This window comes from Haliaeetus leucocephalus, unplaced genomic scaffold (assembly GCF_000737465.1).
Source record: "Haliaeetus leucocephalus isolate CR32 unplaced genomic scaffold, Haliaeetus_leucocephalus-4.0 Scaffold362, whole genome shotgun sequence".
NCBI lineage: Eukaryota > Metazoa > Chordata > Aves > Accipitriformes > Accipitridae > Haliaeetus > Haliaeetus leucocephalus.
This window is the reverse complement of record NW_010972798.1, coordinates 6078081-6105076: the sequence shown is the minus strand read 5'-3', so window position 1 is coordinate 6105076 and position 26996 is coordinate 6078081. Positions and strand designations below refer to the sequence as shown.

The 26996-nt window shown below is 43.2% G+C and overlaps 1 protein-coding gene across 1 annotated transcript; it reads left to right on the top strand.

The window, feature by feature from the left end:
* Positions 1–915: 915 nt before the first annotated feature.
* On the top strand, positions 916–17093 carry LAMP3 (lysosomal-associated membrane protein 3). The gene is made up of 6 exons (XM_010572949.1): positions 916–961; positions 5438–6228; positions 7582–7704; positions 11091–11148; positions 13082–13249; positions 16954–17093. The coding sequence occupies exons 1-6, from the start codon at positions 916–918 to the stop codon at positions 17091–17093; spliced, it is 1326 nt and encodes a 441-aa protein (XP_010571251.1).
* Positions 17094–26996: the final 9903 nt, after the last annotated feature.

Here is a 26996-nt window from a genome sequence, read left to right as displayed (position 1 = left end):
TTGTCAAAGAATCCTCGGTCATGGGTTTCTCTAGGTTTGCTTTGTTAACAACTCAGAGTTGAGCCACTACCACAGTGAATGGCAACCCTCCAAAAGTTTCTCAGTCTTATATACCTTTTTACCACCCATTATCTCAGTCCAAAATCTTTGAAAGTTTTCAGTCGAATCTCGGTTCCCAGGTCTTATCGTTCATCAAAGTCCTTTAATTAGTTCTTGTCTCAGTTCTCTCGTCTTGTCTGGTCCCAGTTCTCATCTCTGAGATTTCAAGGTCTGCCTCGGGTCAGTCGTCTCTTGTTCAGTTTACCTTGAAGTCCCATATTTACACAATTCTAAGAAAAGCCTCAAGTTTTTCAATTAACTATTACACATCTGTCTCTATAAACTCTGCATGTTTTAATCTTTTGCCAGCAAAGCACCTGCTTCTTGCTGATTTTTCATCTTTTGTTCAACTTGTCTCTACTGATTAGCTTGACTGGGTTTCAAACCAATCCTGGGTTGGAGCTATACAGTGGGGGAAGCTGGAAACACTGTTCATGGCCTGTTGAGCAGCTCTGTTGCATCTCATATTTTCCAGGTAACTCATTCTATTATTAAATCTGTTGACTTATTCTACACTTTACATGGCCTTGCAGAGCCCCAGGACTCAGCTGCAGAGTGAGAGTCTGTCCTGCCCCCAGTTAGCCCAGCAGTCCTTTCTGTTTTCACTTTCTTTCCTAACCATCATGTATTTCCTTCTGCGGTAGTTTACAGACAAGAAGCATCTGTCTCCCCTTCTCTCTCCACCTCCTTTCCAGCCATGTGACTGAGCACTCCCTGCATCAAGTGAAACTTTTCAGTCCCCAGGAAACCTTGATTTTCTTTCCACCCGTTCCACAGTGAGAAGCAGCACCTCTCCAACCTGCAGCTGTGCTGGCCATGGGGAGGAGTGCATGGAAGTTCATCTTGGTAATCTTTGCCTGTGGTGAGTAACATCCTCCATTATTTCTATCAGAAAAATGAAATAGACTATGCTAGTTTTGTTTCCTTGTGGTCAGGACAGCACCTAAAACAGACTGAAAACTTTAAATAGTTTTGTTGCTAGCACTAAGGGTGCTTTTAGTAAAGTCCTACTCCTAGGAAATAACTATAACTACGCTTAATTGCAGCTGGTATAGACTTAGTCTGATGTTTTCCTGTGTATTTTCCCTTGCACTCTGTGGTGACATAAACTCTGACTCTGTGATGGAGTCAGCTCAAAATAGTATTAGAAGCAGACTTTTTTGGGCTTGCTTTTCTTAATTAAAAATAATTTCCAGACCAGCAGAACTGACTGAAAGTCTTGAGTGAGACAAGCAGAAGAAAAACTAAGGAAGCATTGCTCAAGTCATTCATCTGTCTGCATTGCAAGGTGCAGAGCATGAACAGGAAAGCAAGTGTGAGGCGCGGGGCTTGGAGAAGGCAGGCTGGGGCTTATCTCAGCGACAAACCACATCAAAGTCACAGTTCAATCCTTAATGCTGCCCTGTGAAAATCCGTGGAGCCAGCCTGGTCAGGGATATGTCCCAGCATGTTAAGTCATCCCTCAACGCCCACAGCAGTACAAAATCTGCCAGCTGAAAAAGGAAAGAGCGTGGTTTAATCTGTGTATTCTGCAGCGTGTTTTGCCATCGGCACACAGGGATCACAGAAGTATCAACCCCGTCCCTCTCCCAGCACAGTGAGCAGGGAAACAGCCCAGGGACTTGACCACAAGCAGCTCTCGCTCTATCTGCTTTGCTTTCCCGCACCTGCTTCATAGAGCCTGCTGAAGTAGCCCCAAAACATATACACGAAAGGAGAGCAAGATCAGACTGAGAGAAGTAACACTAATAACTCAGGGGTCAGTAAGGATCTTTTTGACCAGAAAGAACTTGTTTCCTCAGCTCCTTATCCGTTTTTGATCATTCTTTTAATAATTTGTTGTCATCTTTTAATAATGCCACAAAGTCAAGTCTTTCTCTGCAGATAGGGAATTAAACATAATTAGAGTTTAAGGACAAAGGTCTGATGGGTTGGAGGTTTAAGAAACTGCTCCTATATTGGAGGGAAACTATGACAGTACCAAAACCTCTCAGAAAATCTCAGTGCTTTTCCAGTTCCTGAAGGACTTAAACCAAAGCAGCTGAAGCCAGCGAGAGTGTTTTCAGTGATTGTAGGAGCTGGGTCAGGTTTTTGTGTCCACACGAGATCAGTCAGCTAAACACGAGCATTTCTTCTGAGCAGCAGAAAGTGGAACAAATCTGCTGGGTGGCTGAGCAGCATGAGTGTGTGGTTAGACAAGAAGAGGAAAAAATCCTCAGCAAGTGTTTTTTTCACCCACCCCATTACAGGACAGCAGGCTGAGAAATGTCACAGCCAGATCGTGGCACTGAGTGCTCCACTCCCCACCGTAATGCCTGGGAGCAAAGCAGTGACGTTCCTTTGCTGGCATTGACTGAAATTTGTCACCAAAGCATGAAAATGGGGGCTCCAGGCCCAGACTGGGAACAGCGAATTTCTGAGAGCTGCCCTGATCCTTTTCTGAGAGTTTTGTTCTGGAGCATTGCATGCGTGGAGGCTTGCTGGGCAGAAACACAGCCCTTGGCATTTGTAATGTGCAACTTTGAAGCCAAGGTGAGACAAGGGGAATGCAGCCGCTTGCTCCGGGAAGATACACCGCAGGGAGCACGCATCTCTTGAGCAAAATGTTGGTTGTATGTTCTGAGCTGGCTTCACAGTAAAAATAAAGAGGAATATCAGGGGGGTGCAGAGCTGCAATTAATTCTTCATTGTTCTGTGGCCCCTTTTGCTGGCAGAGCTGTGAAAAGGGCTGGCGGGGTGGGAGCCGTGCAGGCGGCTCCTTTGCCGAGCCGTGCCAGGCTCCCTGAGAGGCAATGCTGCAATTCTGAGGGAGCCGTGGTGATTTAGTTGGAGGGAAGGTCAGGCACCCCATGGGCCCACCTGCCCCTTTGCACAGCAGTTACCGAACTACCTCCAACAGCCACCCAAGAAGAGCCAAGACCTTTCGGTGCAACCGGAGAGCAATCCTTACTCATCCCTGGCAGCTCATGTGGCCAAATGCTTTTTGAGAAGACAACCCAAGCCAACAGGTTTAGCAGCGTGGTCGTGCCCTGAAAGAAGCTCCAAAATGCTTGGGAGAGCTGTGGGAGGCTGGAAGAGCAGTTTGGCAGGTCAGCTGGTGAGCATGAGCTGTGAGCCACCACAAAGACATTTCTGACTTTACCCCTCAGTGACCCTGTCAGGCTGAATGTTTCTGTAATGAAAAATAGTTAGGTTGAAATGACCTTTTGGGGAAAATGAAGTGTCATTTAAAAGCTATGGGTAGCACCCAAATGTCAGTAAAATAATGTTTCTCTCCACGCCTGTAAGGTAGGTGTTATCTGGTCAGTAATCCAAACCAATCTGTTAACTAAAAACTAAGAAGTACTGACTATTTAAGACTTGTGTAAATTTAAATACGGGTTGTTTAGCAGTCTTGTAGGGGGAAAAAAAGAGTGAAAATTGCAACTTCTCTTTTGTTTTTATTGTGCTGATACAATTAGATGCAACTACCTATAGCTGGTATATGGCAACTGCTCTGATTTTCCACTGGCAAACAGAGAATGAGATAAGTTATCTGTTTTTCAGCTCTGCCAGCAGGTGTGGTAAGGTCTAGGAGAAAGTGAGAAACTGAACTAAAGTATCATATTAATTATGGCATTTTTGGGTTCTTTCTGATAAAATTCACAATCAGACAGCTCTGTCCTATCATTTTTGTGGCTTTTCAGCTGTATCAAGTTGCCCTTCTTTGATGATAACAGCTACACTGGCAGTCAAGTATATTCTGTACAGCACAGAGGTGAAACCTAGGCAATTTTAGGAACACGGAGTATACATCTACACTTCTGCTCTTGTCTAGCATAGCCATTTTTAAGGGAAAATTGTGGTATGGGTTCAGATCTATACATCTGTTCTCACTTCTTTGGTTTTGATCTTGAATTTGATTCAAAACCCAGTAGGTTTTATTATTCTTATTTAGTTCAGATGTATGCTAAAATGGTGAGATTTTGTGAATTCAGCAATTGTTGCAGGTCTCTCTTCATGCTGAGTGAAAATAAATAAATAAAACAACGAGGAGCTTGTGAAATTTCAGCCGCTTCCATTCTGAATGTGCCTCTGGCCTTAATCGATCCTAAAATCTGAATCTCAGCAATCTGTCTGCCACAAACCTTGGACACCAATTCATGAGAAATTTCTTTGGAAGAACCAGCGTACAATAAACTTCTCAGACAACATGTTGTGGCATCCTCTGTGGAGCCATACTGCTAGGAATATGAGCTATCTTGGACTTTTGTGTCCCTTCAGTCTCCAAACTGTAGAATTCATCTCTGTCTTCCAGCTAATTTAGGCAGTAAAGCATTTAACTACACCTGAAGCTTCATGCACATGAAGGAATTCATATATGTCAGTGATTTATGATTTCTTTTATCTTGACCTTTTCTTTACAGAGTCTTGTTGCATACTCACAATCAAAGACTCAAGCAGAAGAGTTGTGACCTTCATCTATTCTGCAATGTACTTTTCCCACTTTTTCTTCACTTCCTTATTTACATTTAGGAGCCAGATATTTTCTTTTCAGTTCTGCAAGGGACAAGTTTCTGTAAATGTTGTAAGATGGAAGCGTAATTTTGGTGCTGTGACTATTTTCAGATGTGGTCCAAAATGCCCCTGGATGCTGTACCCTGACATTTGTTTCTCATTGCTGAAAGCCCATCCCTGAGAGGGCTGGACTTTCCTTGTTTGGAGCATCCCCTTGGGTACCTCCCAGGAGGAAGAACTTAAGGGTTCAAGCTGGCATGGCTACAACAAAACCAAAAATAAATATCTGGAATTTCCCTGTCTCACAGACTGGTGTCCCAGACTATTGTGAATCACTGTAAGATCATTATGCTGCTTCACTTCCTCCACACACACAACATGTTCCCTTTCCCCATGCATTGTTGGTAAGTAACCAACCACCCCTTCACCTCTTACACCCACTTTATCTTCCTTAGATCTTGATAATTTGCTTCTAGCAAATCTTGCTGTACTACTGCCTGCAAGGGAATTCTTGTGCTGCCTGGGGATTGTGCAAGGTCTGCTCACACCTCCAGCATCCTCTGGCTTCTTCAGCAGTAAAAGCACCATGTGAGGAGCTGGTAGCCAATGTGCTTCCACTGCAATGGGTATATTCAGAGGTGTGAAGATTAGGAGGAGGGTGAAAAGTTATGGATAGTCCTACAGCATGTCTGCCTTCACTCTCCTATCATGATTGGAGCCAAATGAAGAATAAAATCATATCACCCACTTGATAACAAAATCAGTGCAGTTATGTTGTGGTTATCAACAGAAATGTTAAAGGTAAAAGTTTCTAGACTACTACTTATTTGTTTCTTTGCAGCATTTTCCTCCTGCTCTGCTGAAGTGGCTCTGGGGGTTGAACTGTCTCCAGAAACCATATCCTTCCATCAGACGGCTACTTCTGCTCAGCCACTTTCCCGTTATCATTCTTCAGCCCATCAAGGCAGCACAGTTCATTTCAACAGCACAGACTCTCTTAAAACAACACACATAAGCCATAGAACAACTGTGCAGACAACAGACCAGCACCAGGTAACAACAGAACCAGACCATCACACGACAGCCCGGGCAGGAGCAACCACCATACAAGTGACCGGCCAGAAATCTCCCGTGGTGGTATCCACAACATCAGCAGACAACACGACTGCAGCTGGTCAGGCTACAACCCAGGCAATCGAAACAGTTACTCCTGCAGCGAAGAACACAACCATGCACCCTATGTCCTCAACCAAGCAAGCCAGAACACATGTGAGCACAGAAATGACAGCGGCAGCCACAAACACAACCATAAAACGTACAACAGGAAACACACAAATGACGGCTGCTGCCCTAACTACTATACCCACCACCAGGCAAACTGTAAAGCCCACCACAGGGTCAGGAAATCAGACAACAGCGCCTAAAAGTCCAACAGCCACAGCCATGATCAACACAACAACCATTCGTCCAGGGACTCAAACAACCATCCCATCTACTATGATGACGGTGAGACCCACTCTTGCACCGCAGCCTTCTCCCATTCCCACTGGCACATACACCGTTTCCAATGGGAACAGGACCTGCATCAAAGCAGTCATGGGTTTGCAGCTGATCGCTCAATATACACAGAAGGTGAGGTGGAAAGACTACAAGGCTGAGCTTTGTAATGACTGTTTCTTCATTAGCTGGAATTTATTCTTCTTCTTTCAATGCAATTTTCAGACATGAGCTTGTATGATAAAAACAAGTGGTTTGCTATCAGTCTGAGGGCTTTTCTGTGCCACAGCATCTCAGCTGCTGTACTTTGGCTTGTGTGATGATGTCAATGGGACGTGCAGGCGCTTTCTTATTTCAGTGATGTAGGTGTGGTAGCAATACTGAAGGGGTAGATCAGCCTTCAGCATTATTTGTGTTTCCCAGAACGGGAATCTGAATTGACTTCAGTGAAAGGCTTGACATTGCGAGTTGCAATGAAAGCAAGAAATTGTCAATTCACAGACTTGGCTTCAGAGGTGAGTTGTCTTGATGCAGATGCCTGGAGATTTTAGGATCACAGGAACTGCCAGGCTGGATCAGAGCAGGGGTCCTGGGGAGCTAGTACCCCCTCCTAGCAGTGATCCACAGTGAATGATGCAGCAAAAGATGTCATAAAACCCGAAATGGTGATTATATCCCTCATACTTATGGTCTTGTAACCTCCATTAATACAATATGTGGGGTTACATCCTCAGGCTCTGGAGTTCATATGCCTCAAGACATCCCCATTACAAATCCAAATATTCTTGTTTGGGGTCTGAATATTTCTAACATGGGAGGAGTATCTAATGTTGGTAAAAGTAATTTTCATCACTTGTCCTGCCAGAAGCCAGGCAGGGAGCATGGTTCCCAACCTTATCAGACCACAGTGAGATGTTTATTACAAAAGTGAGGTGTGTTTGAGATAAGACTGAAGGAGCCAAACTGTATTCAGAGCTGCAGAGCTCTCCTTTCAGACTACAACGTGGGTTGGCAGATGCTAGAGGTGAACTGTGAAGGACATAATGAGGAGGCAGGGGTGATACGAGGAGCAACATAAGTTGAAGCCAATCTAACCCCTGCCTGCCTTTGTCTTGATCTTTCTTCTGCCTTCAGGCGCAAGTTGCCACTGCTCCCTCTTTTTAAATTACCACTGGTGCTCATCTGACCCTGCTCTGAATCATATCAGTTCACCAAATGAGCAGAAAACTATTATTTTCTGCCAGCTTAATGCACTGGAACAGCTCGGTGATGTGTCAGACAAGCACTAGGGCTAGTTTACGAGTGGGGAATGACCCTGGCAGACAGCAATTAGGCTGCCGCCACTACCAGCCTGTTCCTTCAGCCACACAAAACCTGTAGGGGAAAAAAAAAAAGAAAAAAAAAGCAGCTATAAATCTCTGTGTGTTTCTTATTAAGTTTCTCCCCTCCTCTTCATAAGCAGCCCTGCAACGTCTCTTCTCTCCACAGAAGGGGATGGAGTACATGACTGTCAACCCCAATGCGACACAGACATCTGGAAGCTGTGGGACAGTGCAGTCTGAACTGAACATAACTTTCAGTGGAGGGTTTATAAACTTCACCTTTGTAAAGGTAACTGTTGCATTTAGAGGGAAGGAGTGTTTAGAATTGGGGAGCTGGAACTTAGGCTGCCTTTGATCCAGCTTGTGCTGTGGGAAAAGGCATTTCATTCATCTCTATGCTAGTTTTCCACCTGCATATAAGGCGCTATTACTCCTGTCCTTCCCAAGAGGCTAGAATCATAGAACCACGGATTAATTCAGGTTGAAAAAGACCTTTAGAGGCCACCTGGTCCAACACCCTGCTCAGAGCAGGGCTAACTTCAACGTTAAATCAGGTCTTGCCTGATTGAACTTTCAATTTGGAAAGGTTCGTATGTGCTATGAAGGGTAGGTACAGTGCCTTGCCATCCGTTGACAGAAAGTGCTAGAGATGGGTAGCAGTGTTAAAGCTCCCCATCTAGCAACACAAAGTCTAGAAACAGCCTCCAGCAAAATCTGAATCTCATTTTTACATAGGCAAAAGTCTAGTGAGAGGGAAGGCCAGGTCTGTTGTTTGCATTGATGCAGGACAGAGGGAATGGCTTCGGGACTGGAGTCCCTGCGCAGGAACAAAGTGTGTGTGCCAGGAGTTCTGACTCACACTATCACATTGCTCTTACGAAATGGTGTCTCAGGGACCACCTGAATGCAGGTGAGGTTAGTCATTTGCTTCCCATAAATGCCAAGTATCACAACTGTCTGGCCAAAAGCCAGCTGTGGCTGTTAAATCTAAAGGACAGCCTGTACGGTTTTAAGTGCCCAGGAGCTGCGGCCCATCCACAGCTGAAGGGGCCTAATTTCATCTCCTTTCTGAGTGGAAAATTCCAAACAAGTGAACTACAACAACAAAATTGTAGATTAGTGCCCCTAAAATGCACCACACCAGGGAGACTTATAAGTACACACAGAACCTTGGGCAAGAGAGAAGCCCTGCTAACAGTGGGAAAATAAGCTTCTTTTTTTGACATTGTGTCTATTGGTACCACGTTCCCCACTGGGACTGCATCCTATGTAGATGAGGCTTTAACATAAGCTACCAAGAGTGCTGCTGCTATTCTAACCACAGGAGAAAATTGCCGAGTGCAGCCATCCTCTTGCTTCCTCAGACATTTACACAGTTTACACATTCTGGGAGGCAGCATGCAGTATTATTTATATGAAGGCTAGTAAGGGCTGGGTGGTGATGCCAGCAGGGCTAAAGACAGAAGTTAATACTGTGTATAAAGTCATTAATGGGCAGGGAGGAATATGGCACAGGTTGGATCCCATCAAACTCTGAGTGTAACATGCATGTCCTGGAGCTCCACAGCAGTTCAGAGCTGCATAGAATCATAGAATGGTTTGGGTTGGAAAGGACCTTAAAGATCATCTAGTTGCAACCCCCCTGCCATGGGCAGGGACACCTTCCACTAGACCAGGCTGCTGGGGCTATCACTGCTGCTCTGTGTCCTTCAATTAATCAAGCCAAAATGTCAACCTTACATCCTAGTTCTGAGCTCAAATCAGTGATGATTAAGAAAAGGACAAATGGTTAATCAGTCACTTCCATAGAAAGTCCAAGAGGAAACAGCAAACTATGCCACACCTGAGTCGTTAATGCTTGAGCAGAGAAAAGATATCAATTAATAATCATCTTGATTTTAGTTTATGGCAGAAAGTTTTCTAAAAGCTACAGAGGAAAAGTGAGGTAAAAAATCAAGGAGCTGTTTTAAAACAAAGGATCAGTTCAGACCATGAGTGTTTTCTTTAAATGTGTGCTTCCTGCAACAAGGGGAGCATTTTCTGTGTTACAAGGATCCTTAGAAAAAGTCTGGTGATTCAAGTACCCATGAAAGCCCCAGCTTGTAGCAGTGCTAAGGAGACTGATGTGAACCTTTAGGAGGTACTTGACCTGTCTTGCCCTGAAAAAGGTGGTTATTGGCACAGCATTAGACAATCCACCCTTCACTTAAAGATAAGCCTCAAGAGCATAGCAGGGCTCGGCTTAGACTGCTTTGAAATTCAAGTTAATAAGAAATAATTTTGCTGCTGTTTTTTACGTGTTTAGCCTCCACAGCCTCTCTTAACTGCTTTGAACCAGGAGTGCTCCAGTGGTGGCACTTCTGATTTTCACCGGTGAAAGAGGAGCTGGATCAGGCCCCAGGGCTGCAGTGCTGGTGCGGGGTAGCAGGAGGTGAGCGGCTGGCTCAGTACTCACCACTGCCAGCTGCCTTTTGCAAAGAACTTGAAAAAAGGAAGTTTTGTAACCAACCCACAAGATGTGAAGTAGGAGCAGGTGTTTTCCCCAAGCAAAGTTATTAACCGTGGCCAAACAGAACATAGCGCTGCCGCCAAAAAAATGGTAATATTTGACCTATTTATGTCTTAAAGTAGGAATAATGCTGAGAACCTCTTCTTTGGTGTATTTCTTTCTTAAACTTTCCCAATCCACCCTACCACCTTTTAAACTGCATAACATTAAAACTGGCTGCACAGGAGACATTCATGTCTGCTGTGATTTATCCACCAGCTGCACTCACCAGTCCCTGTGTGCTCACAGCTGGAATTAAAATGACTAGTAGGGCTGCTACATAAAGACTTATATTATACTCCAACATTGCAACCAGGGAAAAGCTCTTAGGGCTGGCCCTCACTTTGTGACAGTTGAGGGGAGGACAGCATTCAGGTTGCACCAGGGTTTTAGGGCACTTGCAGGCAGGACACTTAGCTGGAAATTTTGCTCTGTGCTATTGTACCAGGTGCTTTCCATGTCAGCAGTCTGTGCGCGTACGACAAAAAAGCCAGCCAGAACCAACAGTGTCAGCAGGATGAAAGGAACAGTTATTTCTCCCCTACACATCCAGGTTGATGTTTTCTCATTTGTAGTGACTGCTGTTGGCAGACAAAATAGGAAATGAGTGGTACTAGCATGAGCACGTACTCCTGGCTCTCAGCTTGTTGCTGACCTCTCCCAGTTCAAAACAATATGATGAACATAGAAGCACTGCTGCTTTCTGCAGTTTGCTCACGCAAAGAGCATCTATTCATAAAGTGCATTGCAGCACCTGGAGTCCCAAGTACTTCTAAAGGTGTGGGCTTAGGTCCTGCAAGCAGGCAGACTGCAGGTCAGCATGGATTAATTCAGTGCAGGATTACTCAGGAGAGCACTGTAGGGACTCTCAATAAAAGCAGAACAGGTGAATAAAAATAAAACGGTCTTATCACATGCCAGTTAATTTGTGCAATGTATACTGTTTGCTTAACTCCCTCCTACTTTTGGTTACCACAAGTATCACCACACAAATGTCTAGTTTGAGCAGTGTGTGATAAAATGTGTTTCTTTGGGAAATTATTTGTGAACATTTTGCTGTGGTGAACTGTATTTTTTTTCACAAATATGAGGATGTATTATGAATAAAGATATCTCTTCTTTCGCAGCAAGCTCCAATGTACTATGTCAGTAAAATTGAGGCCAGATTACAGTTATCTTCTGAAGGTCAGTGATTTTACACTGTCTTAATTTCATATCAAACTGTTCTGGGTGTGGAGCAGGCTTTCATATCTTTAAAACACTGGATTTTGCAAATTATGTGTTTATCAGGCTTTCAACATGTCACTCACCTAAATCTTATGGTATGAAAAATGGAAGAGAAGGGACTGGGCTGCAGTTTCATCAGAATTGTTCCATTTTCCTTTTATCCTCAAAAACTTTCCCTGCCCCACCTCTTTCAAAATAGAGAGTACTTCAAACCTAAATTTAAGATACAAAACAGTCCTCAAAGTTTTTATCTGCAAACACACAAAAATGCTGTGACTCCAGTCCAGTTGCATGCATCTTTCCAATCTAATAAGCAAACTAACTGAATACAGTATCTGGATCACAGAAATGCAGAGGTGGATCCAGATTTCAAATACACCAGTATGAAGAAGAGGCATGTCTGACATTCTGGTTTGGCAAAAATAAGAACTGGACCCAGGATGAGGTTCTTCAAACCATTCTGAAATCCTAGACCTTGTCCATACTTTTGTCAGGTGATCAGATTTTCTTTTTCTTATATAGACCTGATTCTTTCCATTTGAACAGACAGGAGCTGGCCCAGAAGTTACGGCCCCAAAAATCCTAAGAGAACATCATTTAGGTCAGAGAGAAAAATTCTGAGCCACCACTTCAGATTTTCTCTGACATTAATTTTGCACAAATTTGTCCAAATATATCAAATCTGTGATAGGTTAAACAACCATATTATGTCACTTCTCCATTTGTTACTCAAGTCTTTGAAGTGACTTTTGTCCCTGAAAGAAAAACAAATCAGGAGCTTGATCAGGTGTGTCCTAATAGCACTGAGCTTTTTGGAAGCTCAGTGCCTATTTTTCTTCTCACTGATGAGCACTTTTATTAACTCAAGTGGCTCCTATTCTGAACTACAGCAATTAAAGTAAAAGAAAAGCTGATCCAGAGGACATGTCTCCTACAGATGTTCTCAGTCTAAATAACCAGAGTTTTCTTGTGCATTGCTAAATGCAAATTGCAGCAAATACAAACTAATCGGCTTAATCATAAGTTTTAAAATCCTCAAATATACTTAGAGTCCTCCATACTGGTGCTGGCAAGAGACATTGCTACGCATGGCTATTTGTTACTGCCTCTCTGCCAGATGTTGTCATTTCAGTCTGCCAGCAGGGGTTTTTTTTGCAGTGAGCAAGCCCATATCTTTTCTAAGATAAAGATTACTGAATTAACTGTATCAGTACACACTGGTGTACTGACTTTGACTGAAGAGGACCAGGAGTATGCTGCACACTATTGTGCTGGCAGATGTGGTGGAGGTACAATGATGCAGAGTTGGTGATGTGGATGATTTTTGTCTTAAACTGTTATATCTGCTTTCAAAGGAGGATATGCATAAAGGATATGCCCAGGTTACGTGATCTTTTCATGCTTTGAACTTGAGCCATATTTTCCGTAAAGTACTGTGATACTGAAATATGTTTAAGAACATATTTAATACATAAAGCAATACAGACTAGATATGTCAAATTCCCATGCTAGAGATGGTATCTCTGTTTTGTCTGGAAATAGCCATGCTGGGGATCTAAGATAGTTGTCTTCTCCTGTGAGAATCCTAACCCCCTCTTGCAGGCTCAGGTTGTTAAAATATTTTGAAGAAGCATCCGAAATTTTAGCCACTTTTTCAGACCCAAGCTCAGCTGAGTTGCCCATTGATAATTAAAGCCATTTAATTATTTCTTCCATTTAAACATGGAAGAAATGTAACTGATACATTATGGGGAAAACATCCATGCTTTAGACACATGTGTGACTGCTGCTCTGCCAAAGCACCAGGGATCCTCCATTTTATCTCAGAAAAACGTTGGTTCCAACAGAGTTCGTGTGGATTCTCATTTGTCCTTCTCATTATGCCTTCCAGGTATGCTTTACTATGCAGCCATACATGAGAAGATGTTTACAACAAAGCTGGGGAATTCCTTTAAGTGTGCTAGCAAGCAAACCTTCACCTTGGAGAAGAACTTCCAGCTACTCTTTGTTAATATGCAGCTGCAGGCGTTTGATATTGTCGGTAACCAGTTTGGAAAAGGTAAGTAGAAGGTTACCTTTTCCACCCTTCTGAGATCTACATGTCAGCACTCTGGTAGCCTGATAGATATAGTCTGATAGATTATAACCATACATGTGCGGTGATCCTGTTACACCTATAGCACAATCACAGCTTTGTAATAGTTGCCAAATAATGTAACCTGCTTACTGCTGTATTCTCACCCTTTTCTGAGTAATTTTCAACACAGTGGTAATACCTATGGAAGATGGAAATGTATCTTTCCCTCCTGCATTCAGTACCTTCTGTTTCACCTTCTCATTAAAAATGTTCAGTTCTACAGGCACAATTTTATTCTTCACTCATCTTTTCCCAGAGCAAGCGGAGGTGTGTTCACCACCATTGCATTGCCCAAACCCCTAATATGTACAGTTAAGTTCAAGGTCACTGTTCTCAATATAGTCAGATTTTAGCTATTTTGAAAGGCTCTTGACACTTATGATGTCCCACAGCTGCAGCAGCAAAACTGCCAACTAATAAGGGATATTTGTGAATGCAGGATGATACTTTCAGAGCAGCTGTGTCTAGACATGATGAAGTGTGCTCCTGAGGAGGAACATGATTGGCATGCTCCCAGTTTCAGAATTATATGTGATGCTCATCTCTGCAATTTGTCTTTTCTTGAGTACAGCCACAAAGAGACAACTATGTAGCTTAGTAAAAGACAGAGACAGAACAGTACTGACTCCCCTGGTCTCTGGATTGCCGACACTGGGAGAACGTATTGGGGCTCATCACAACTTCTTCCCCACACCCACACCTGGGGTTCCTGCCACAGGGAAATGAGATGTTGCCATCCTTGTTTCTTGTCCAGTGATGCAGCCAGGACCTGGCTGGGCTGTGGGGTCCAGGACTGCTGGGTGCACCAGGAAACTCCCATGTCCCACAGTATGAACACTCTCACGGTCTACTGCCTTACTTCTTATGAGATGCATGAAAGATCCTACAAAAAGCAGAGAGGTAGACCAGATTGGACCTTGCGGTCTCTTTCAAACTGTACATCTTCACATTTCTGTGACTTCCTCTCAGGGTGTTTCCATACAAGAACTCAGGTGGAAAGATAGGCTTATCAGTTCTCCAGCCCTTCAGATGCACTAATAAAACATTCCCTTCTTCTGAGATTTGACTTTCTGTATGCTTACAAAATATTGCCCCTGTATTCTTCTTTTTATTTTAGATCTGTCTTTTGACTCAGTTTGGCTCTGTTTGACTGATTCTTCTTTCGTTACTTCACCATTTTGGCTGCCTTTCTTATTCTAAAAGGAATATAATGGGAAACAACATTTGGGGCTTTTTAAAGACATGGACCATTTTCTTTGCATACTTTTCTTTAAGTTCTTAAAAGCTGCACTGAGAATCCAATCCATGTTCTCATTCTCATGAAGATTTTTTTCATGGGATAACACTGAGCTGGAACAATGCATCTGGTCCCCACATTCCCATTTGAATTTGTACAATGAATGAGTTCAGTTATGGCTTTTGGTATGGCCTCACCTCTAGCAGAGACAGAGCTTAGAAAGACTCTCTCTTTCTCCCCCTCCCAGCCCCCACCCCCTCAGGTCAGGCTAATCTCTGCTAATCAATATCATATACAAAATTAAATTAGTTTTGCTCTTAATCAAAGGGCTGAGAAAGCAGCTACCACCTCTGAAAAAATTCCCCAGTGGCCATGAAATAGTTATGAAACTGTTACGTACCTCTGCTGTGTATGCAGATTTTGAAAGACAAAATCCCCAGTGAAGGAATGACTCTATACACATCACCAGCCTCCTGCCCTCAGGTGTCTTGAGACTGGTAGTTTCACTTCTGTTGCTCCTGATTTGCTTATCTTTAAAAGAGGAAGAAAAAGAAAACAATAATGATCATCGGTTTCAAGTTCCTTACAATTTTGTACAGACTGCAGCAGCATTACATCGATAGCTTGGCCTGTTTGAGTCTGGAAAGCGGTAAAAGTGTCTTCTGAACTGCATTTCAGTGTAGCAGAAACAATTTCTAGTTCATAGCCCAAGGTTTCGTGAAAGCAAAATGGCCAATTCAAACATCTCTGGCTTTTGCAGTACTCAAATGCAAATACTTTTCAGCTTACTTCCTTAGCAGCAGGTTACATTAACCAGACAAAGCTTTTAAAAGGCTGTAGAATGCTGATGCCTTTGGCTTTGTGGCATTGCATCACATGAAATCACCATCTGGATCAGAGAAGAGGAGGATCAGATTTTGGGGAAAGCTGTGTGGGGGCTCTGGAGCTGTGATGTGATGTCATGCACTCCACATGCTCCCTGGGCTAACTGCCTGCTGTCGGTGTAAAGATTCCGCCTGGGGAAAAGCCCAAGCTAAGCTACAATCTGTGCCAGCATGGTCATCAGAATTAGACAATAACAACAGAGGCTCTTGTCTTAAAGCACTGTCGAAATCTGCCTTGGAATAGTCACAGAAATGAAAGGGGTGGAGGGCGTTGGATCTCCCTCATACCTGGGTATAAACTGGATTCACTGCTGAGCTGGGATATACTCTGGGGTTTAGCTGATCAAGCCACCCTACTTAGAGGATAGTTTGCTACTCAGGTGCCACTCAAAGCATCATGCTAGAGGTCTTTCTTTCCTTGGAGCCCGAGGAAGGACCATTCCTATAGATCAGATGGAAGATGTAGGTCTGATCCAGTTCTGGGGTAGCACATCAGTGATCATTCCCAGACCTTGCCTTCACTCCCAGGGCTACGCTTGTTGTATTGTGAATTTGAGACTGATACTGCCATTGTTACTTGGGTGAATATTCCATTTATGTCAGTGACCCAGATGGTGCAGTCTCTGCATAGGAAAGCCACCAATTTACCCCAGTCTGGAAGTTCATTTTTAAGTAATGAGTTTCCATTTAATCAGAGGATGACTTGACTATGCATTTTGGTAGGAACTGGCTGAAGAAGTCAGGATTTGCCCCTTCTGTAGCTAAGAGGTATGTTTGGAGTGAATATATCTTTGGATGGTTCTTAAAAGATATTATTTGTGTCAAAACCTTTTCTGATATCATCATATGTACAATAAAATTACAATGGTACTGCTAAAACAACCCCCTGGACTAAGTCCAAAGCTTCTGCCTTCCTAATCTCTTGATGTTCTGAGTTAGCCACAATTATCCAGAAATATTCTGAATTAAACACAGAGAACAATTAGAATTTGATTTTTCTTAGGAAACACTGACTTAACTAGGATCCTTGCTGCTCTAATGATGTGCTGGACTATGGGCTCCTTTCTCTGGCCTGATCCTTTTTTACTGGGCAGAAGCAATTAGATGCCACATAGGAGCAGTTTTTGTCCATGCAGGATGTGTCTTGCTCTTTATTTTTAGACTTGCACTTTGTAGCGTGATGCTCCACATCTGCTGTCAGCAAGAAAGCCTCCTACTGTGTATGCACTGGTCTTGATGGTAAAACAATTACTGTAGACATGAAAGAGCAGAGTCATTCTCCAGTGAAGCATGTAGCAATTTCGAAAGGGGCAAGTATTGTTTTCTTGAGATAAGGTTCATCACAGACAAAAATGTGATAAGTATAGCTCAGGGAAAAAAAAAAAAGAAAACAAGGTTTTGAGAACTTCTGGCTTGTATTTGCTAACTTTTCTGGAATAGAGATGTATAGTCTAGGAGTACAGTGTTCTGCTGTAACACATTCTCTGATCTCCTTTTACTTTCAGAAGAAGAATGTTTTCCTGATAAAAACAGCAAAGCAGCTCCCATTGCAGTGGGCCTGAGTATCCTGGGATTGTTTGTCATTGTGTTTGTCACTTTCCTGATTTCCAGAAGAAAGCCGCATAGAGGATATGAACGTATCTGAGGTGCCCTTGTACTTCCAGATGTGTGTAGCAAGTAGAGAAGTCACAGGACTTCTAGCTTCTACCTGGCAATCTCACTTCCCTGAAGCCACATTTTCAAGTGGGATGACACCATCTGTTTAAAGCTAATGAATATTTCCGAAAGCGATTTCTTTAAGGTGGGAAGGAGAGAACTCATACCATCTACTTTAGGCTATTCTTAGCGTCTGATTTAGGTGTAGTTTAGAGGACCAAAGCGAGGCGCCTAAATTCTTTGTATTATCAACAAAGGAGGCAATTCAGACCACCTAAGTCAGATGCCTAAAAATAGCTTAAAGCAAGCAATATCATTATCCCCCAGAAAATCCATCAGGTTTGTTAAAGATAGCGTTTAGATTTATTAAAATAGATGGGTCCAGTAATATGACCATCAAGTGAATAAACCAGAGGTCCACAGCTACAGACAACCCTGTTAAACCAGAGCTCAGTGAAAGCCTTGTGGGAACACTGCGTACGCTGGCGTCTTAGGGCAAGGCTAAGTGAGACTTTCATTCACGAGCAAGTTCTCACTAGTCCTATAACAGGGTTACACTTCGTAAGTTCTTGGTTTTTTTCCTGCTAAGCCCTTTGCAAGGACACAGTGGTAATATGTGACTCTTACTCTGGAGGCAGTATTTTTTGAAAATTTTCTAGTTACCAGTGACTGTGTATGCAAATAAGAGATTACCCAACTGAGGTCACACAGGGTCTGCCTGACCAGTATGCGCCAAAATTATCACTTGTCATTGCTTGTCTCAGCCCTGCTGCAGAGATGTCTGAACTTCCTGCCAATAATTCTTGAACTGCAGCCTCATAAAGCACAGCACATTAGAGCAATCTGACGCTGGTAAGTTTATCCTGAAGCATTACGCTGCAAACTGCATGATTCAGAAGCTGATTGACAGGCAGCTGGGATGCCCGTGCAGAAGAACCGGGCAGGCATTTGGAGGCAGTAACTCCATCCACCTGCCACACCAGGCCAAGCCACCCCACTTCTCAATCGGTGCTCCAGGCACAGCATCCCTTTGCCACAGTTTTGCAACACAATATGTGGAGAAAGCTGACATGAGGGTTTGAAAGCACTGTGGTACGTGGGCCAGTGCTAAGGATGCCAGTGCAGTTGATGGAGACTGGTGTGAATTTGCTTAATAAATTCAAGCAGCTTAATACTTCATGGTCTTGTGAGAGCTCATGAATCACCCACCTCCTATTCAGACATGGACCTGTTACAGTGACTGCCACTGAACTCAGTAACTGTCCCTCTACTGAGATGGCAGCACTGGGATCTCTCTTAATCCGGGAGGATATCACACTCACCGAAAATGCCAGGGATTAAGTGGCCACAATTGTTGCAGACCTGCACAAGGTCCACAAACAAATAGAAATCCACTGACGTTGTATGTTCAAGGCTTCTGGGAGAAATAAAAGCTTATACAGGCCTAGGACGAACTCTGCCCTATAGTGAATGCTATCCAGTGTGCTTACAGCTGAGCAGCTGGATTTTCACAGGGAAATAATTTGGAGTTGCTTTAAAGCACACTAATTGATACACTCTAGTCTATTTCCTGCTAAGCCAATGATGAAGGCATGAAAGTAGTAATTGCTTTTGAGATTAAGTTCAGCTAATGTTCTTTGTTGTAACAAGGAAAATCTCTTTGTCACAAAAGATTTACAAAGCTAAACATATGCACAAATGTACACATACACACACACACGTGTACACACGTGTTTTGTAAAAGGCTCCAGCACTGTTAATAGTTCTCAGTGAACTTTTATCTGTTTTCACCCTTCTTCCTTCCCCCCGGTTAGTGGACAAGCAACCCGCTGAACTCAGTGGCATTGTTCAGGCCCTTGGCTTAATAAGATCCCTCTAGTTCTCAGGGTTAGTTAATACTATTAATCTGTTGTTTAGAAAGCAGATTCTTATACTCGATTAAAGCATTCGCTTTTTTTAAAACAAGAGAATTGATGAGATGTCCAGCAGGAGAGGTAAATATATGGAAGAGCTTTCATTCAAAAATGAGCCTATGTATGCAATAGTGATGTCACTGTCCCAAACTGTTACATGTGGACATTTTTACAACGCTGCCTAAAAAGCTCAGCACTGCACATGATCTGACCCTAAGCTGTTTTGACTAGTGATCAGTAGACATCTTTCCCATTCAAAACTAAGTCCTGTTTCACATGTTCTTTGGATTGTTGGGTTGCATGATCTGTACAGTTTATTACTTCTACTGATAGGGATATAGCATGTTCTTGTTATGTTCTGTACTGAAAAATCTCTTTATGTTAATATTCAGTCTTTTAATGTTTCATATCAACTTGAGAGAAAACTGTTCTTAATGACTGAAAATTCTGTGTTTAATTTTGTGACACCTTCTGGCATTTTTACCAATGATGCAAGGTTAATGTTTTTTTTTTCCCCATAGTTTTTTCTTTCTACAGTGAATCAAACTGTTGGTATTGAACAATGTGCAGATTCAGGTTTACCTGATTTGTTCTTATGCTTTTTGTTGCTATTATTTGTTTGCTATTTTTATGAAGCTGCATACTGCCCTTTCTAGATGAATAATACTCTGGGCTTGCTCTAAATGGCACATGTGAAGTGCACGTGGTATAAACCAGTGAAACAATTGGAGGCTCCCATGAAATGCTGCCAACACGTAGCAAAATTTATCCAGTGGAGTTAGGGCTTTACAGTAGTAGAGAATCCACTGGAGAATTCCTTACTGCATCAGGAGATCCCAGACCCTAAGTGCAACTTTTGTCCCACCTGAAGCCCAGCCTGCATGCTACCACCTGCTTCCCTCACCACAGAACACACAAACAGTCTGCAGCAGGGATGCGTGTTAGCGTGCCTGCATAGCAGGGTGTGTTACCTCTCTGAATTTAACATTGAATTAGAATTAGACAGCCCAGCTGTTCCCTCAGTTGCCATGTGCAGCTTTTAAAGCTGATGCCTGTATTTATTTTCTGCCAGATTTTAGGTAGATATTTGGCTGGCACTTTTTTATCTAATGGAGTTGATTTGAGGTCCTCCTCCCAGTGGGAAGACTCTATAGGTGTACTTGGTCTTGGCTGCCAGACTTTCTCTTTTAAACACCTTGTCTGAGGAAACATTTTGAGCAAAAAGTCCCTAAAAGAGCACCATAGAAAGAAGATGCTCCTATGATAAACTAGCTGTACACTAGGTGGGCCATAATAGTTATGCCACGGGCAGCAGTGCACAGTTTCTTTGCTTCCTGTCGATGTGGATGTAAATGAAAACAGTATTTTCTAAGCCTGGCAGTTTGCTTCCCTTCCAGGACTGCTCTTTGCCATAATCAGACCCTTGTTCAGCAACCTGCTCACTGCTTGGGACAGGGGTTTACCAGCCAACCTGCCCTAAAAATCTGCATGCCAAAAACCTTCATATAGTCAGCATGAGCCCACGTACCCAGAGAGCTGACAGAAGAGCACAGTCTGCTGTGGGAGGGGACAAGCTTGCAGCTGGGTCCCAGAGTGACCAGCAATGTTGGTCTCAGCAGCCCCAGCTCATTTATTCCCTCAGCTGCGGCCTCAGATGAACCCATCCCTGAACCAGAAGATATTGATCATGGTGACATGATGCATCCCATCAGGGAACCTATGCTTAACTGGCTTGCAAGCATGCGCTGGTCAGGATACAGTGGGGGCACTCACAGAAATTAGGAGGTAAGCACATCCCTATAGCTCCCTGATGCTGTGCTGCAGCTCTCAGCCCAGACCATTCACTACGGTCTCTTGCACACCCAAGGTAGACACAAGAGCATCCCATGAGCATGATGATGTCATACTTAGCCAAATCACCAAGGAGTTTATAAAGCTAGATTTAATTTCTTTCAGTCCTTTTTGCTCTTGGATGGACAAAGTCCAAATTAAAAAACAGCTGTTAATTCTGGTTGAAGGAGGAAGGGAGATGTAGATTAGCATCTTGGGTGTATGAAGATGGTTTGGTTGATCACTTCTAGCTTGCTATAATGTATGGTTGCTAAAAAATTATTTGCTATGAGAAGTAAGATATGGTCTTTATTTTTCCATTATTGATGTTTCTATAATAAAGGTTGTATTTAGTCATTAAAGTGTGCATTCCTGTGCAATTATTTTATCTCTCAAGTGCTGTTTCACCTAAACTGTTTAAAGTACAAGTACAGTCTAACAAACGGGCAAGGTCCTATGGGCTCTGGACACAAGCCACAGGCACAGATACACTTATATCCTAACCATAACTTTGATGATTATTTCTTCTGTGGCTTGGGCAGCTCATCTGACATTTCTATCTTTGTTTCATCAGCATTGCAAAAAAAAAAAAAAAAAAGGTTACTGAAAATACTATGTGGTTTTCTGTGAATCTCCCCACAACTTGCAGTGTATCTGAATTCACTATGTTTCTTTATACAACTAGATCTCATTTTGTTTCCTATTGGCACAATAAACACAGACCATAACTCACAGCAGATGTGATGGGTGCTTGTTACTTCATGTTTAAACTGCTTTCACAGATAATAATCTTAGGAATCACAATAAGAGTCTTTTAAGGAGAATGCATCCTTTCAGTGTGCAGTTATGGAAACTTGAGGAAATAAATAGTTTGGAAAATACCACACATAAACTTGAGAAATCAACGGCTTCTATGTTGGTCAAATGAATTTCCCAAAGGGTGGGGGCTGGACTAGATGATCTTTAAAGGTCCTTTCCAACCCAAACCAGTCTATGATTCTATGTGACTTTGCTGTGATTTTGCTGTTTGTCACATCAATAGCCAGCTTAAAATATCATAACAGTGGGACAACTGCATGAGGTAAACTCCTCAATAAAAGGAGGCACACAAAAGTTCTTCAGCTTCATCTTTGCAGGTTTGTCAGAGAAACTTGAAACCAAATCTGTCTAGATCTATGTTTGGCTAATAACCGCAGCCAGACCCCATTTTGGGTGCAGGCTCCTGTAAAGCCTCTAAGGCCATTGTTGGGAGGTTGCATGACAGAGCTGGACTGCCTAGGAGAGAGGGGTGGGCAGACAGGTGGGGGAACAGGATACTACCTTCTCCATGGTGAGCAATATAAGGGTCTGAAATGGCTGCATGAGTCTAACATGTCATGCTCTTCACGGCTAAGGAAGCAAAAGTTGTTAGATGGATTGCAGGAAAGCAGAAAATGTGGTGAAGATGGGGGAGAAAAACCTCTCTCTCTGCTGCCAGCAGTTGATTCAGGAACTTATCTGTTAGTGAAGTGCCAGTGAGGGCAGCAGAAAGAAACTTCCCTCAGTGATAAAATACCAGAATTATGCTTCAGTTGCTATTACCGTTTCTAGTGTCAGTGCACACCCCTATATGATGGATAATTTAATGGCTATAGGTCACAAGCTGAAAACATCACAAGCTCCTCAATTTGCCCTTCAGTAGAAAAGCAGGGCTGCCAGGAGAGCAGGGTTAGTTTGCTCTGCTCTTTTGCACTTGCTTGGCCTGGTACAATATTAAATTTGGTGCCAGGTTCGCCTAAGTGATACATCTATTTAGTAGACAAGGTTCCTGGCTTGTTCATGTTAGTTTTAGAAGCTGATCTGGTAAATACACACTTGGGAGATGCATTTCAATTGATAAACTAGGATTTAGATGGGGCCTTCTGCATGATCACTGCCTCAGGGGTGGGGGGTCTGAAGTGGACCCTGTGAAGGACTGAAAGAGTTAATGTCTCAAACATTGTGGTGGGGCAAGTTCTGCTTCACGACGAACTCTGCACAACAAGGAACTCTGCCTAGCAAGGAACCACAGGTGAAAAAAAGCCGGTCAGCCCAGCTCAGCACCAGGAGGGGGAGGCTGTGCTGGAGGGTGCACAGCTCCCTGTTCTGATGGGGTGAACACGGCAACTCACCATGCAGGGAAGGGAAAGTTACTCCCCAAACGACCCCCAAGCCCAAAGGCTCACAAACCACTCATGACACGTAAGTAGCTTAATAAGTGCAAGTGCCCGCCCGAAGGAGGGGCAGGGATGATAAAAGGGCACAAACCGAAGCCCCAGGGGCGCAAGCCCACCAGACCCAGACCCCTCGGCTGACTGGACCAACACTGGACCCAAGACCGGTGAAAAATTTCTCTTCCTTTCTGTCTCTCTGCCTTGCTTCCTCTTTCTCTCTCCTTTTCCACAATCCCTACACCTCATCCCTTTAGCCATAAACCGTTGACCAAGTCTGGGACTCGGAGCGGATCCAGCCACCCCCAGGCTCATCTCTGAGAAGGAGTCTAGAAAGCAAGGGGGTCTGCTCCCAACATCCTGACCCAACAGGAGGGGTCTCCTTATTGTCTTCCCTGAACTGACTCCCAAATAAGCCAGGTCTGTAGTATATGTTTGGTGATATAGGGCTAGCATGTTACACAGTTTACTGACATAATTTCATGCCAATTCTTGTTGTGAGTATGCCAATTCTTGCTGTGAGCAAATAAAAGTTTAGTTTTGTGAGTTAAAGGATCCCTGGTGTTGCTTCACTTTAATCCTGACCTCGGAATCGGCAAACCTGAGTCATTGTCCTGAGAAATTGGGATGTGACAGACCCTCAAAGGCTGCTGGATGTCTCAAATTCTCTTTCTTTGCAAGGTTTAATGGCAGATGGAGGAACAGTCAGTCATTTTTCCTTTTAAGGCAAAAACCCTCCATGTGTAAGTCACACCATAGGCTGTCCCACAAAGGTTTTGAATCTAGTGGAGAAACATTTTTGCATCAGAGTGTCTAGAAGAAAAAAGTAGTATTTTTTTAAAGCACCAATTTGAGGAAGATAACAAGGGTGAAGAGAGAAAGATTTCTATGAAGTTAACTCCCACTAGTAAGGTGACAAGACACTTGGGGACTACACTTTCTTTCATACATCCATGGCTGTGGCCATTGCGTGCCAAAAATGAAGGGGTATGCATGGCTGAAGTTTATCAGCCACAGCAACACTCATACTCCTGGGCTTTCCCAGCTAGCCACAAAATGTCACAAAACCTGCATTTCCCTTTTTCTGCAAGTCCTATTGCCCAAGAAGTTGGTAGATCCCAAGTATTTTATTAAATTATAATTTAATTGGCTCAGTTTCCTATTTAACTCTTTCTTCAAAATTTTACAAAGGAGTAGGTTGCACTTCCCACATGCAGAAACAAAATAAATGGCTGTTGGGAAAAAGGAAGGTGGTCAATCTGAGTCAGAAAATCTGTGCAGATAGAGACACAGATCTTGGTTTTGAACACTAGCTTTGCTGGGGCTTCCCTATACCCCAGAAAATTGTGAAGAATATGATTCATGAGTCCAGCCAATTTTTAATCTCATTCATTTTGCCATGGATGACATTTTTTCATCTCCTCAAGGAAAATGAATTTGTATTTCAAACAAATTATGATGTTCACAATCTGCTCATGGAAAAAATAATAATGAGAAAAGTACTGAAATTATTAATCTAAAGCAGCTTTCAAAATATGCCAAGCTTCCACAACAAAATTTAAAATGTTGCTAGTCCAACCTATCCAATACATCACTAGGTTCATCACAGTGCCTCTATCTGTGTACATGCACATTAAGCATATTACTGGTGTCAGTGAGAAAATTATTATTTTCTGCATTTCAGTTTTATTACTTTGCTCTTTCAAACATCTGCGTATGCAATCTGGTGAGCCTGCTTGACTTTGCAAGCCCCAAAAGCCGTGCTTGCAGGGTGCCTTCACCAAGATCAGATTTGCAATATAAATGTTTGCAACTTCCATTAGTTCTACTGTTCAAAGAGTAAACTCCTCCACTACCTCTATAGCTCTTCCCAATGTCCAATGGTAAACTACATAAAATGCTGCCATCTTGTGTTTAGAGACAAATTAAACATGCGGAAATTTTTTAAAATCTGGATTTCAGAAGACAAAAGTAGGATCTATGCTGTCAGCATGTTATGTTGAGGAAGAATGAAGTGAATGAGATATGGAAAAGTTGTAGCTTCACTTAATAATTTAGTTTCTAAATCTTATCCGTTGAAGAATAACTCAGAGATTTAGAATGGTCTGACTATTTTGTGCGAGATGTGTTTTGTATATATCAAATTAACAAGTAAGGCTGTAATCAGAATGGCACACAGTTGGCATGCATGGAGTAAGGACACCCTGGAACAATTAGGCCTTGATATTTTGAGGATGCTTCGTGTGCATTGCCAACTTGGCAAGAATACTCAAGGTCCATCGGAGAGAAAAAGAACGTTCTTGAGATAACAAGCAGGATAATTGGACCTAAGAAATGTAGGATGTGACTGATAAAAAGAAACATCCTGTTCCAGAAGGCGTCAAAGGCCGGATGATTGCCAAAGCAGCATGAACTGGAGGAAAGGTAAAGGTGGCAGGGGGAGATCATGACCTCCGACTCCATTCCAGGCTGGAAGAACTTGCCCCCCCTGCAAGGAGCATGTGTGCTAATCTACATAGCGAGCGAGGCTAATTTGAATAGGACTGGCCAATAGTAGATAAGATGGTGACTACTAACTAATGAATGTAAATTTAGGTGGGTTTTTACTAATCATGTAACAGAAAAAATACCTTGGTTTTCTTTGGTGTGCTGTGCTAGCTTTGTGGAATTACCACCTAGCCCCCACCTTTGCACAAATATGAAATAAATAATGTCTCTCCTGGGTGTGAGATTATAGGCTCGTTGCACACCGGGAAATGAATCCGCTTTTCAGACAACAATCTTTAGAGCAAGTGCTGAACGCAGCACCTCTTGCAGTCAGGTTGCAGGGACCATGCTTTTTCCCCAAGCTGATCTGGCATCCGTGTAACCTACTGCAACCACTCAGTCCTTGGTGTGAGAGGTCACCATGCCAAATTAAAAAAAGCAACAGTGGAACAAGCAGAGATTACTTGCATACCAAGAATGCTTTTTATGTAAGAAACTGTGTTAACGCTTCAAAATTCAGAGAACACATAAGACATGTTAAAAACTACCACTATTACAACTGAAAGCTTGTGTATTCCTCTTGTGAAAAAGCACGGTTGCTTTGCTATTTGTAAACAGCAACTAGATATACTTATTTTGACTAAGTGCTACTGTTCGGGGTTTTTTAAATTTCTCTATGTAAGTAATATTAAAATCACGGCCATGTGAAATACTATTTTGGAAATGCATTATTGTATTCTATCAGTACCACGGTTTATCTGAACATTATTGTTAACCTAGGTTTAGTACATCAGTGTGACTGAGGCAAACAAGGTGACCTTGGGGATTCACTCTCCTTTTCTTTCTGCGTTATGAGATCCAGCTCATTATGGAAAATAAGAACGGCCAGATGAGGCCTGACCAAAGGCCCAGCTCCCCCTGTGCCCTGTCCCCTCAGGAGCACGGCACTGAGCCGGAGCCGCGCAGGGAGGTTTAGCAAGGCCCGGCACAGGGCTGCCCTGCAAACCTGCGAAGCCTGAGGGAGCGGGACCGATCGTGCCTGCTTTCTGTTCATGAGAGAGGGTGGAATGTGCTGGTCCCACAACAACCTGAACCTCTTCCATGAACACGATTCAGTTTTGAGCTGGGGAGCTGGGCCTGGGCACAGGGATGTTACGATATCCGAGGATCCCCGTGCTGTTCCCAACCACCCTCACGTTTCGTGTCGCCGCTCTATTACAACCCCGGCTGCCATTCCCGAAGGAAAGTGGTCAGCTCGGAGCCCACGGTTCCACAAACATAGCCAGGAGTCCTCCGGCAGCGTGCATCCCTTCACGTTTATACGAATTTTATTCGATCTGCTGCTTTATTGACCGGTTTCTCGGTGTCATCCGACCCCTGCCGCCTTCTCCCGCCTCTGCCCCCACCAGTCAGCCATTTCACCCCCTCACCCACACCGCTGGGGAGGGAGCGCACGACCTCTCCCTCCTCCTC

Coding starts and splice junctions, on each gene's coding strand:
- LAMP3 (XM_010572949.1), top strand. CDS start 916: ATGGGGAGGAGTGCATGGAAGTTCATCTTGGTAATCTTTGCCTGTG. Junction 962..5,437: donor CTTGGTAATCTTTGCCTGTG/GTGAGTAACATC, acceptor GTTTCTTTGCAG/CATTTTCCTCCTGCTCTGCT. Junction 11,149..13,081: donor ATTACAGTTATCTTCTGAAG/GTCAGTGATTTT, acceptor TATGCCTTCCAG/GTATGCTTTACTATGCAGCC.